General features: G+C 41.7%; 1 protein-coding gene across 1 annotated transcript in view; it reads left to right on the top strand.

Moving 5' to 3' along the window:
* LOC124409082 overlaps window positions 1–14,688 on the top strand; it is a 121,422-nt gene that overhangs the window by 6,103 nt on the left and 100,631 nt on the right. Inside the window, exons 4-10 of the mRNA XM_046886474.1 lie at window positions 4,848–5,176; window positions 5,294–5,625; window positions 8,916–9,042; window positions 9,144–9,273; window positions 9,376–9,540; window positions 9,877–10,078; window positions 11,677–11,801. Of these exons, the coding sequence (XP_046742430.1) occupies window positions 4,848–5,176; window positions 5,294–5,625; window positions 8,916–9,042; window positions 9,144–9,273; window positions 9,376–9,540; window positions 9,877–10,078; window positions 11,677–11,801 (1,410 nt within the window). The remainder of the gene's footprint in view (window positions 1–4,847; window positions 5,177–5,293; window positions 5,626–8,915; window positions 9,043–9,143; window positions 9,274–9,375; window positions 9,541–9,876; window positions 10,079–11,676; window positions 11,802–14,688) is intronic.

Raw genomic sequence — 14,688 nt, 5'->3', positions numbered from 1 at the left:
TTGGACTGGTGAAATTTTGTACATAACGTAACGAAAAGTAACAGCGAGAATAAATTTTGCGATACTTTTGGGGTGTATTTTGAGCGCCGAAAAGGGACGAGGCAGCTGAAGTATGTCTGCTATGGTTGGCGGGGCGACTTTTGTACTTCAAGTTGTCTCTTTGGTACGATGGTTTTTTCCATCCTTCTCACTCTCTTCATGTCGTTTAGGCACAGTCGCCTAGTCGCCGGAATTTCGGAGCACACGGAGTGACGAGAATAGCGCCCGCACTTCCTTTCAAATTTTTCCAACCACATTGTTTTTGGTCTGTTTGTAAAACGGCATAGCCATAGCGCGCCGACGCCGGCGTCCCGCGACTTGATAGTCAGAGTCGTCTTGCATGCATGCATGCATGCGCACTGCAGCTTGAAGCCGCGCTCTTTCGACCTGCCGCTGCTGCTGCTGCTGCTGCTGCCGCTGCTGTTGCAACGAAAGGATTGAATACTCAAAGTTTGTTAAACAAAGTACATTGCCGGTGCGAGACGCGGTTCATTTCACGCCGTTGCGCAATCCTAGAACCATTCATAAAACAATTCCTCGTGTGCACTAAACGATAATATTATACGCAATAATATAGTTATTGATTAGTTCACAGCAGCATCCATTCTTAATTTCATAATTTCATCAATTATCGCAAGAATTTTCTTCACCGTCGTAAGAAGTATACGGCCATCGATTATAGGTATATGATATTCTTCCTTGTGTGAACTTTCGCTTGATTCGCCGGGAGATGTGGTGACATTTTTTTCATGCTAATTATATATAAATATTCAACATTTATACGGACTTTTCGAAATCGTCTAACGGATCTGCGCGAGATGTACTGACGCAACGTTATATCTTCTCTCGTATAAGGTATATTGTACAATGCAGCCTATACTATACATAATGTAGTGATGATATGAAAAATGACAACGTATAAATTCACGCATGCCGTCTCGAGATTTAGGTAGCGCTGAAAATACCTGAGTACACCGCTAATTACCATTTCTATTCATTATCGATGATTTCGTATTATTAACGTGTGATAATAGTTCGGGGTAAGGGTGGCCGGTTAAAATTTCCCCAGATAAAAACACCCCTGAAAAAAAGTAATAGAAATATCAATTAAATTAAATCGAATTGAAGCAAAATGTACGAAATTGACGACGAAAGGTGTGATTTTAACGATTCGATAATTACTCAGGGTGAAAACAGAAAATTTTGCAGGGGCAATTTTGTCCGGGGTGATTTTTAAAAAGGATATTGTGGATGGTAAGCCGGGCAAGAATTGTGCAACTAAGTGGATCATTCGTGTTAGTAGTTCCAGTCAGTTTGGAATCAGACGAGGCGCGTCTTCTCGCTGGAATGTATGAGTGCCGCCTACCTTTGCATGTATCGGTGCGATAACATTACTTCTCGGAGAATATCGTTCTCTGCACTTTACGACTATGACTAACGCGATAAGATGCGTGTGATGCACAAAATTCTTCGTGTAAAAGAAATCCTCTGTACTTTGGCAATCTGAATAAACACGACACTGAAATTCCACGTTAGGAGTAGTTTTATCTCTCGATAGATCGAGAGGTTATCGATTACATGAGCACGTGTTTGGTGATCAATTTAAACTGATGATTTAACGTGGGTTATAGAAACTTGTAGCGGTCTAATTGATTGACGGATTGAAATGGAAGTAAAATACATAATATGCGAGTAAGAGAAGAACAAAACTAAGAAAAAGCAAAACGTAGTATTTAAATTGCGTGTCGAGTTGAGCAACGGTGCGTCTAGCTAGAGCGTAAATAGCGTAAAACTCATCCGTGAATGTGTGGAAAAGCAAACAGTAGGCCTATGCCACAGGTAAACTAGTCCCGAGTCTTGAGTCTCGAGGTGATTTTATATCTCAGGCGGGCGTATGAGAGGCAGTGCTTAGGTGCGCGTTTGTCGAGAGAGATCACATTTCTTTGTCACTGTCGGCAGTGGATCTAGTCGTTTAACGGTTCACCAAAAAAAAAAAACTTCCTGCATGTAATAATAACTTTCTATGACCGGTTGATAAATTTTTTACCTTTTCATTTTCCGACCAGTTCTCGTCATCTGCACGTTGACGCATATCGTTTGGTGATCGGTACAGAAGTCGGTGGCCCGAAGCCAAACTTCGATCTTCTCTCCGTCATTATCGCGTCTTCATTCTACCGGGAGGTAGAAAAGTGTGTCGCGTTGACCATGGCGTCAACCGTTTGACCCTAAGCTTAGTCGCCGTGTAATTTTGGAATTGTGTGCATATCGCTACACGCATACGACGTTCACGAAGGTATAGTACGCAGATATTATTACGGCTCAGTGTGTAAAACCGCGTGCATGAATCGTTAACTAGACAAGGGTAAGCAGCAAACGATGCGAGTTTACACGATGCGCCCGCGGGTTCAGTACCCCTGCAGCAAAGACGCGTTGGCCTAGTATGGGAAATATAGGAAAGGTGCAGCAGCAGCAAGAGCAGTAACAGCAACAGCAACAGCAGCTTACGGTGCTTAGCGTGTTCATTAAACAATCGGACCGCGTTCCTCGGCTCTTTCGTATAACTCGGATGGGTTCTTACTACATACGTGTATCAATATAGGTATCCTTGAGTTTCGTGAGCTGACGTACAGTCCTAGTCCATCGGTTTTCTTAAATATATACTAGCGCGTTGAACCTGCGCCACGCAGCGCGGTGGTCGTTGTCAGGTTAATTAACGACGAGATAAAGCCTTGATAATAATTAACGAACTTATCTACGTAGCGTGGCTTAGCCGAATCCCCTTAGTGTGGGAGGAGCGGTGATGAATGGAGAAAAAAACCGGAAGGTATTAAGTTTTATTCATTCCAGATAACTATCGGGTTCACTTATATATGTCCATGCATCTCGATAGATAGCGGCTCGTCTAAAAATAAATCACGCACGTATAATGGTCGGGAAGTGATCCTGGTACAGTAACGTCAGCTCATCGATACACGTAAGTGCGGGTAAAAGTATATAACCCACATCGCACGCGGTTGCAAGCACCATTTGATATATGCGCGATTATTTATCCCGAGTGAAACGACGACGACGACGACGACGACGGCGACGCCTCTCTTTACACCATGGCGAGAAATTGAGACATTTGTGTCGTAACATGTGGAATATACTTACGTACATACATATATATTCGTTCATACGTTGGTGGCGCTCCGGCGGTGATGCCAACCGTGTAAACAACCATACAAATAATACCCACCTGTATTTCTCGCCATGCACGTAGATCGCTATTCGGAATTGAACATACGAGGCCGTACTAAACCATCTAATCATAAGTACAACGGGTCCCATAAAGGACGTGTCGATTCTTGCCCAATTTATAATACAGTGAAGAGTGACGATTTTTGAGGACGATCGATTAAACTGTGAGGATACCGTCTCTGTGTCTAACGTAACATTTATTACGTCGAACGTCGTTACGTCGTGTTTGTATTATACGTAGTACGTAGAAAGGGCAGACGCAACTGCGGCGGGGCGATAGTGACGGTGGACATATATGCTAGGCCCAGCCCATTCTGATTAAATCATGAATCGCAATGCGGTGAGTATAGTTTCCTAACGGCTCCTAAGAGGTGCTCTTCCCATTTTATCTTCCCCTCCGCTTGCATGTAAACTTCCGTGGGCATATAGGCATATGCGTCACTGTTTACAGAGGGGAAATATATCGTGGAAATAGACACCCAACTCACCTTACACCCCGGAAGCGGTGGACTGTACTTTGGCAAGTGCTACTGCTGTTGCTGCTGCTGTTGCTGCTGCTGCTGCTCCTCATTATTGTAACAAAATAAACATTGTACTACCGTCGTAGCACTCCGGGGGAGGCACCAACTATCGTCTGGAATTGAACTCCGAATTTACATTTGGTTTAGTCATCGCTTTATCCGCCGACCCACCACGTGGCCACGTGGCATCTATCTCCGAGCACTTTCGGGTTTTCACTTCGATCGCTTCTTTCTAATTATCTACCCACACCTCGTTGGCTCGTTATTCTTTGTTCTTATACTGTTCTGGTAATCCCTTGGTGGAGTGATACAGAATTTCAGATAATGGTGTTTGGCGTTCTCGAAGTATAATCACAATTTTCGTCGTCTATTTTATACGCTTTGTAACTGAGCTGTTCGTAGTTCGTATGGAGAATTGGTCACACTGCAGTCTCACTCGCAGAAATTGTCCTCTTTCTCTGGAACGCTGGATTTTATGAGAGACGGCCGCTTCCTCGTCGCAAAGATTTGTTAATGGGTTCGTTATGTCCGAAATGTCGGATATATTTAATAACGTAGTTCAACACACTCATATATCTGTACATTAAATATGGAGAAGCGGGTTCGAGATAGTTGAGGGAGCAAGGCCGGGAGATGAAGAGACGAGGAGGTGTTACTATTTCGACTGGATGCATCGTGGTATCTATTTACGGTCAGCTGCGGTGGCTGGAGACGAACGAGCGAAGTATGCGAGTTGAGACGGGGACATGCACTGTATAGCTGGTGCGAGAAATGCTGAATCTACGATTGCTTTATTTACAATCCCATAATAAAGCGTCTGTTTCTGGCCGCTGACTTGTCCACTGGCTCACCTAAATATAATTCTACCTACTCTCTCTCGCAATGCATCACTGCAGGCGCAATGCCCCGAAAAGGACCCGACAGATATACTCGCAAGCACTGCACTTGCACCATTTACTAAAGTCAAATCGAGCCTGTGCCCGCACTCCCTGTAACCTACTATTTCAAAATCAAGTATCCAATAATGGTTTTCTTTTTGTGTTTCAGGAAAGTACGGGAGCTCGTGCCGAGCGTTCCCGCGGAGTGACGGAGAGATGGCAAGACAACAGTAACGCCGCAAAACGGCGGCTTCACCTAATCCCAGACCAGCACCTTCGTTCGCAAGCTTCATCCCATCACCACCATCACTACCACCACTACCACCATCATCATCATCATCATCATCACGGAATCCTCAATCGTCACCATTCTCATAATCTGCAGCACCAGCAACGTCAGCATAGATCACAACCCCAGCACTCTCGTTGGCCCGTCAACATTTCGTTGACACTGGTTCATCGACCTAACGAAGGCAGTACTGTTGAATCAAGATTTAGGTACGTTACTTATTTATACGAATTTGGAACGAAAAGGGTTGTATTATCGTATCGAGGTCGAGACTTGGGCGTGCTGGTCACAGCTGGCTTACAATCGTGTAACTTGAATGCTCACAGCAGCAAGCTAGTCAGCCGCGACAGGACGCACAATCGTCACCAGGGCAAGCCGTCTTGGTGTCGACGATGCGACGAATCGACTACGGAGCGGAGAAACTGGCGTTCGAGTAACACTGGACTCCAGCCTCCATCTTCGTATTCCAAGTACCGAACGCGCGGAGCAACTTTAATCAAAAAGCTCGACGACCCGCCACTTTCCTCTGATAAATCCGCTCCATCTTCGGCTAAAAAGCTGAAGAAGTTGCGACATCGGAACGGACCTTGTTTGGACCTTGATCATCACTATCACTCCGACACGGTACTCGACGACACGATGTCACCGGTAGGAGCCAGTGAGTATCAGCCTGATTACAGTCACTTAGAATACGTCACTGTTGCATCGAATTTGATGCCTTTTATTGGAATTGCTCGAAATTAGGGGTTTGAAAATAAAGAGCAGCTCATTGTGCAGCCTAAGAATATTTTATCGTCTCACCGCAGGCGTGCATGAAGATATCATTAAATTATTGGTCTTCGATTATAGACTTGTCGGGATATGCTATGCAAAATGCAATTGGTGAATACTTTCAGTCTTGATAAATCTTCCTCTCGATTATCAAGTGCGTTTAAGGACTGAGTTTACTCTGATTACGGAGCAACGATGACCTTTGCGATTGACTAGTTGCATCATCGAAGCATATCCGCCAGGCATCAGTGACTTCTAGATTGCGTTTGGTACTTATTGCCTGTAGCTAGTTCGTTTGTCATTCGTGAATATTAATCAGGTGAATGGAGGAGATATATAAATTTCTTCGTTTTTCATCATTATTCGGGAATTAAGTGTTTCCTCATCTTGAACCACCTGCGTCCGATAATTAAAAGTGAACATGACAACTTTGGATATTAATTATATTTCAGTGAGATTAAGTACATGCTTTATTTGACTATATAGCGGTGATACGTAGGTATTTTTAGAATCTCTCTATACCGTCGTCATCCTTTAGAAAGTATACATAAAGGGATGCGTTTCTATACGTAAGTGTATAGCCTGACCGTTAGCCGTTTGAAGCTTTTTACAAAGCAATTAACCTCGCCTCGTTTGTAGCTTGTATTTAGCAGATGTTGGTTTACGACGCATTCAGTTTCTTCGATGTCGACTATGCGAGTTTTTCTGCCCTTCGTACAAATCGGTGTTTCTCAACTTTGTTTTTTTTTTGTCCGTTTACGAGGCAAAACATTTTTCCTTCAAATCGTTTGTGGAAATTTTCGTCTTAGTTTTGAATCTGGACTTAGACGGTTGCAAATTATAAAATAATAACTAACGTCATAATTCGCAATCCAGTGAAATTCTACCTCGTGCATGGTGTTTTTTCCAAGTACCTGCCGCCTAATCCCTGTTGTGCCTAATCGCTTTCTGTCTAATCTCGCGCGCGATTTGCAGCAAAATTCCGTGAGCCGCAAGTCTCACGTTTTCTTTATAGGGTGCTGGGAACAGGATTGATAATTTAGAAAAATCAACGGGTGTGATGTTTCATTTGTTACAGAGATAAAAACAAAATCGTGCCGTTAAAGGTTGCAGAACCGCTCCACAGATTCCGTGCTGGGTTATGTAATGCTCGCGCGACGTCTTGGTAATCGAAAATTTACCGTCGTTGTTAATCTTATGGTTACGCCCGTGGGAACTTACAGGTTAACAGACGTCGCGAGGCTCCGATACCTCAGGATTCTTGCCAACTTGCTTTACCCAATATATTTTATAATGCCGGCTCGAGAAAAGGGCCTCTCTCTCTCTTTCTTTCTCTCTCCGTATCTCTGATTCCTTCGCCTCTTATTCTTCTTTCATTCATCGATGAGCAACTCGAGCAGCACGCGTTCGCCTTGTGTTAAAATATAATCGTTGTTTATTGTTCTGGAATTGGATGGAAGACAAACGAATACGAAACTACGTCCCTTCACTTTAAAAGCTCACGTTTCGTTACACGATTACGTATTTTTACTAATTGCACTTATCTTGACGAGGTTTCAATTAATTCGAGCATCGATCTACGCATCGGAGTTTAATATCCGATGAATCTACATCCTATTTTTTTACAGCGTTTATTAGAGTTGCAATTCACTATAATTCATTAGCAAGCTAGAATTGTTATATCGAAAATCTTTTGAAAGGCTCACGAGCAATCGTTATTTGACTTTGCCATTCTGCGGCTGTAACGCTCGACTACAACTGGTTGCCAAGCTCACCGAATCTCGTGGAAACTGGATTAATGATTTATGAATTATCGACTTGACGGGGTATCCAGTTTCCACATGTCGAGATTGACTTGCATAACCAGCAGAGAGTGGAAGTGTCGATGTAACTAATAGCCGGCGGCTTTAACGAGTGGATTCAGTTCCTTGCAGGGAGTGTAAATTCGACCGACTTTACAAAAATCTGAACATACGTGGGTCACGTGTTGGTAGTTAACGAGCAAATGTGCTGGTTGCGTTTAATAATAATTTTAGCGTTAAATGTACTGATTTTCAGTTACTAACATTTGAGGTCAAGCACTGTGCTATCGCCAGGTCATCCAGAAGGTAGATAGATTTTAGAAACTCGTATCAGATGGACTTATTGCTAAGTAGGCTGAGAATTGTATCTTTTGTTCGCTTCAATATGCAGACGTTCATAAATCCGCACCAGGTTGAAACTTTCAAGGATGAGAGATCATGACAAATCACAAATGAAATTTTTCACAAATAAACATTGTCATTCCAGTCTATTCTTGAGGAGCTGTTCTACTTTTCACCAAATGAGCAAGTAATTTCAATTAAACGGTGTTGCATCTTATTATTTTTGAATCGAATTAAGAATTGCATCATTTTCAGTCCCTTCTTACACGCATGGACAGTCATTACACGTATAATGATTTTCGAATTTCATCGTCACCCCGTTTGTCACGAAGCTTTACGGCATTTATACTAAGGTTTCAATCTCTGTAGTTACGGATTAAGCGAGCCTATAATTAGAGTGTTAATCCGTTGGCCGATCGCTGTACAACTAATTTCTCTAATCACCGGTGCGTCGATGATTGCTTTGCAAATACTGCATGCTTCAAGTATTATTATTAAATTCATTCAATTATACACTGCAGAAGAGAGCGTCGACAGATGAATTACGTGTATGTGTGTACATAATACCATTTTGCACAGTAATTATCTGAATATTATTTCCACACTTCTGTAATTCATTTTACATGCATATTGCAAACACATTAATATACGTTTTCACCACCTTTTGAAAGCAAACGCTATATAAAGGGATTTTAATAGCACTTTAAGAAAGTATTTTGCAATGAGTGAATCTGGATACGGTTCGGTTAACTATAGAATATTTCGCTGGATGTTAGAACGCTTCTTGCTATGTGTCTCGTTAAAAGGACTTGTAAGTTACCCAGTTTCATGGGTCGCGATAAAACAGCATTGTCTCGTGCGTTTTACCTCGTTATCTTGGCGATAGCTGCTCATTCTGCAGACGCCTCAGTTTACGTACCGCTCCACGTGGCAAACTGTAATCACCATCACCGTGTCACTTTTACGGGCATTGTCAATTCTCGATATCCAAACCGTGTGCATGGAGTGTTTATATTATGCCTTTGGTTCACAGGTTTCTCAACATCCATGAAAATGAGTTTTTCGTTATCTTCGCTGCAGCCTTCTAGCGGTAGTCTAGAAAGTCCTGAGCACGTGAGGATACGAACTGACCGTCTTTATAACAGCCTTACCAAAAAAAGGTACCTGCCAATGACTTATAACTTGAATCGTACTCTTATAAAGTAAAAGGCACATTATATTCCGTGTCTAACTTCATTCGCATCTGTCGGAATTCTTATAGGAAGGATCCCGAGCAGGAACAGTGGCGTCGTTCTTGGGGAAGCCGAGATGAGAACAAGGATGATTTCTGGGCAGCTATACAGTCAAACTATAATTACATAATGGATACGAATCTTATCGACAGTTGCAAGGTAAGATTACACAACTTTCCGCGCAAATAAACCCTGGAAACAATTCGATCATCATCGGCATGATAACTACACGTATATGTTGGTTTTCTATTTCATTTACAGGAAGCAAACGGAGAACTTGCTTGGGACGAGGGTGATGTGTCGACTCTTTCATGGGGTCTGAAGGAGCTAAGTGGACAATTCTCGGAATTGTATGCGTGGCTTGGAGCTATTCAGGAGTTGGTTTATTCCAAGGAGGAGAACGTTCTGGATAAAAGTCTTCGCGCGGTAAGTTCTTTTGATGGCGGACGGCACGTATGTCGGAACCTTGGGACTAATCATTTCGTAATTACCCGTAAAGAAGAAGATAAAATAAAATAAGTGAATCGAATCTCGATGTCCGTTCATCCTATGTCCGAAGCGAAAATAGCCACTCATTCATTCGTCGTTCCTGGGGTCCACAGTTGGCTTTATTGGTTTTTTCTTACCAGTTGCGATATTGGCAAAAAAAAGAAAAGAAAAAAAATGTTATAAGAACTATGACGTGATGAATAGAAAACAGGTTTCATTAACGAATCTACTCCTTCCTGTGTACTGGAATGACATTTTGATATATATTGCCAGGCTCACACCGAGGAGCTGCGACGCAAGGCGTACAGAAGAAGATTGTTCAACGAACAAGCGGGAAAACTGGTAGCCAGAGCTCCAACATTGAGGGATGAAGTTGCCTGGCGTGTTGATCACCTCAACACCAAATGGGAACTGGTTGAGCAGATCATGGCACCAGGAGAACAATCTATTTCTGATGAACAGGATGTTTCTGCAGGTGAGAAAAAAATTTTGAGGTATAATGTTGCTTCTGGGAGTATTCATGTCGTTCACAGATCAGTTCAATGAAATTGATCAAGTCACAGATAGATGATATGTAACTGGGAATTATGTATAGTTATGGAATTACTGATTTAAATATAAAGCTGGAAATATTGTTTGTTCGGTTTGAATTGATAGCGAGTTGGAATTTCCGAACTCGTCACACAGTGTGGCTTTGACGCTGATTTACTCGTTCAAATTAGTTTCTTGGTAAAATATTGTTCACGATATATCATAATATACGATGAGCTGAGGAAATCGAATAGCAGAGCCTCAGGGGAACGTACAAAATTACTTTTCCGTCACACGCAGACTTCATTCCAGTTCGTTAACACTTCCTTCGGTTAATCTATAGTGGCTGAACCTTGTAAATGCTTGGCCAAACGTCCCATTCCAGTTCCATTCATGACGTTAAAACCGGTATTGTAGACAACGGAAAGTTCAATTCATACACAGTATGAAACCTGCAGTATCGATAGTGTGGGTTTCTAGATTCCTTTATTACCAGGGCCAGGTAAGCCTATCTCGATTCCTTCGTTACCATTCGCTGGAAAGAACGTTGTACCTCTATACGATAGGACTGCTTGGATAAATAAATTATCGGAACCACATTTATCATCTGAAATCGTGTTACCTTGCTCGATTATGACAATTTATCCAGCTAGGATTTTCGAGTAGCAACTTTGTCGTTTTCCGTCAAGATCTACGCGTACGTTGGCCCATGTCGATAAATCTCCTAGCTTTCTTTTCGACATTCTAGTAAATCAGCCTCTGAAACACTTAAAATAAACCACAGCCACAGCGAACGATTTTTTTTAAAAACATTTTTTAGATAATTTTACGTCTCCAGGTTTTATTTGTTTTTATTTCTCTTTCATTAAATGATAGGAAAGAACAATGATAGAATTTTGTTGTATACGATGACGGAGGTTCAAGAAGAATAATTTTTGCATTTGTCAATCTGAAATCGCTAGCCATTATTCCAATCTCGTTCAAAAGACATACATAATTAATAATTATACTAAATGTTTGAATGAAACAAGTTGAGAAATGTCGTTTCAGCCACAGCTTACCTTTACCCTCAAATCAAATCTACCTAATTTCATTTGTCATCAATTACGGGTGTCTAGTGAACTGCTAATATTAGCACAATAAATTTTGTCAATCTCTGCAGGATATACCGGCAAATTGGCCAAATCCGACTAATAATTCTATGTATCTGTCCCTGATACCAACAAACTATAATTCTCCACCAAAGAATTGTATGAATACAAAATGAAATTTCAAAATCGTTCGACGACGGAGTTGTTAATTACAACAATGCTTTATCGATTCTGGTATTATTTTCAATTATAGTTTCCTCAGCAAAGTGAAGGTACAGCAATGCCTTCATTCCTACACTCAAATCAGAGGATCGGGATTATTTTATTCAGCGTACAATTTCAATGAGTAGTTTATTCGCTTGTTGAAAGAATATCATCAATTAATTCCCGATTAATCAGTGTGCAGTGTATTATTGGGCAAGATTATACTAAATTTGGTGGAACCTTGCAGACTTGGAGCACGAGGTCAAGTGCCTGAGGAAGTGGCTTCGTGAGATTGAATCTCGACTGCAGCCTCTGAGCTTCCGTGTAGACTGGAGCAGAGCCGAACTGGAGGAGAAAGCGATGGAGCACATGGTGAGTCAGCCGCACATAAATTCGCACGCGTCGTTATAACTTTGGATAGAATTATTAACCCGAATTATCGATCGGTTCGCGCGATTCGATCGTATATCGTTTTCAATTGATTGCGCAACCGTAACGTTGATTTCCCGCCATCTGGAAACGGACAAAGCGAGATAAACGGAGAAACATAGCTATCAACTCGCGTAAGAATTGCGATCAAGGCTGTTTTTTTACTAATTCTTTTTTTTTTTTTTTTCTGCAATTGCTTTCCGCATTTCAATGTTGCACTCCTTTCGTCCGCATTGTAAGATCCGGGGATTTCCTAAAGCTGTTATATGACTGCTCTTGGGACTTTTTTTTTGTCCCCCTTTATTGCCGCGCCATTATCACCGTCTGTTGTCAGACTGGATCGATTGATCGGACACGATTCACCATCGAGTAATTCAGAATCTGTCAATCAAGTCGATGATCCATTCACTTTCGGAAAAATTTGCATTTGCGTGCTTTTATCCCGATACATGCATAACTCGATCCGCAGCTAATCGGATCGATTTCCCGTCTATACTATAATGTGTGTTTACACGCCTTCCGGTTACGCAACGATGGAGCCTGTCACGGGCGAAAAAATCACTCGACAAATCAGTCTAGCCAGTCAAAGTACGCCGTGAGCGGAATTCTTTTCGTTTGAAAATTTGTTTGATAGTCCAAATTGAAAAGGCGGCAAGTTAAACTTAGGTTTACTCTTGTCTTGTTTCTTTTCTTTTCTCTGGTTTGAGCTTGTCTGTCGGTCGCTTTTAGCCGTCACGAATACACGACGAGTGTACGATGCTTTCGTTGGCCCGCACAACTTCCGGTTGACCCAAGTTAAGCCCCAGCCTGCGGGGATAAGCCGCGTTCCGCAAGATTAATCAAGCCGGTGAAGCAGGAAGAAGATTGGACCGTTTCTATTATCTCTAATGCACGCAGCGTAGGCGAGAATGTTGATCGTTGTCCTAAATTCTGCTCGTCTATATGTAACACGCGACGTTTGTAATTTTTACTAAAATATGAGTTCCCGTCAAGCTCGAATTTTTGAAATATTACCAAGTTTTTCCAATTTCATCCTAAATGTGGTGAAAAATTAATCCGATTGTACGGATAAACTTTTGCGCTGGATATTATGATGGCGTCTTTAAGGACATGTCAGTCGTTATAACTTTGTGGAAATTAGTATATATATTATAGTGGGATAAAATTAAACAAGATTTTCTCGCCGAAGAAAACAAAAGGAACTGCGGACTACGGTTAAACAGGCCGGCCAGAGTGAACTTTCTTGTGCCTGCATGATATCGTGACTGACGTAAGTCTCTCTATGTTAATAAGCGTAACAATAATTTACACGTAGTTTATAATAATCGTGGGCAACAGGTATAATTCCGTTTTCGTATCGCGTTTAACCGGACTGTTGGTGCTTTGAATTTATTAACAAAAACAATTACGCTCGCGGTCATGCCGCGTAGCTTTCGTCGAGAGTGAAATTTTACCGCCGCCGGAAATGTTTAAATTGCTCTCGTAGGTACATTAATATACGACTGTTATACAAGAGTAATTAAACCACAATTAAAAGATAGTGAACTTGTCGTAATTTTTATTATTCCACTCGACAATGATAATTCGTCCACGAAACGACGTGAATAATCCCACTCAGGGTGAATCATACTAAAATATGACCAATGTCAGAGGCATTTTGTGATACGATTCCTCATAAAGAAAAAATACCGCGATCCTCTGTTATTATTATAGAATCTAATCTAAAATGGGTCTAGATGTCAACGGTTGAAATGTTGTAAGTCATAAATTTAAGACAATCATATCAATCACAACCTCTGGTTTCACAGTTAATCTTTGGATCTGATAAATATCCAAAATTTCGTCATCTTTCGGCTAATTTTAGTTATGTAAAATCGTGTATTGCAGGAGCGTCGAGTTACCCTTTTGAAAGACATGCGTCTATAATCGTAAGTGCTTTGCACCTTCGAAGAGGGATGATAAATATATATATATATATATATATATATATCCAGTAGAAAGCGGTCGAAAGTAGCTGGGAAAATGTCCATCGGTGTCAGCCGGCAACAAATCAGCGTGTCAGATGTGAACTTTGCTGGCCCTAAACGGTTGTCAGGAGTCTGCAGCAGGACTCCGCTGACAGGATAGGCGGTGGAGCCATGTAAGGAATCTCTGTAGCGAAACTATCGAACAACGTGATTCCGTTTTTAACTGTCCCGAGCTTGGCGACAAATTTTCCTTCAGGACTTTCCCCGGGGTTCCAGGACAACGACGACGATGTCGCCGTGGAATAACACCGATTGTGAAATATTGCATCAAGCTGAAATCAATCGCATTTGCGTTACTATCTCTGTGCTTGGATGATCTCATCGTCGTGGAACAAATTCATGCGTCTCGGGGAAGAAGTTTGCTGGCTCTTTAAGAATGAGATTCGCGCGAGATCGTTATGATCTACGAGGAGAAATTCGAGGGATTTGAAGTGATTCAATTGTCGTTTACTGTGGTCTACTATATATTGCAGTTAACTACACACATCCAGCGGTTTCCGTGAAACGACCGAATTATAATTAATTATCAGCTAGTAATCGAGCCTCGCGCGTTGCTATAATTAACATAATTTTAAGCTGCAAAGTCGTAGTCGTAAATCTGCAATCGTTAGAGATCCAAAGCAGGCTCGTATCCCATGGGGGTTGATCTTTCTCGCCGGTACGGGGCAGTGAAATTTAACAACTCTTCTCGCCGTTATAATGAAATGTAATATAAGCTGAGTATTTAGTGGGCACAGAGAAGGATGGAGACTTTAGTCAAATTAGAAACTTGATTACATACAGCTTTAAAATGTTTCTTCTCA

Source organism: Diprion similis, chromosome 8 (genome assembly GCF_021155765.1).
Source record: "Diprion similis isolate iyDipSimi1 chromosome 8, iyDipSimi1.1, whole genome shotgun sequence".
Taxonomy (NCBI): Eukaryota; Metazoa; Arthropoda; class Insecta; order Hymenoptera; family Diprionidae; genus Diprion; species Diprion similis.
Note: the sequence above shows the minus strand (reverse complement) of the source record. Positions and strands in the feature narration are given on the sequence as shown.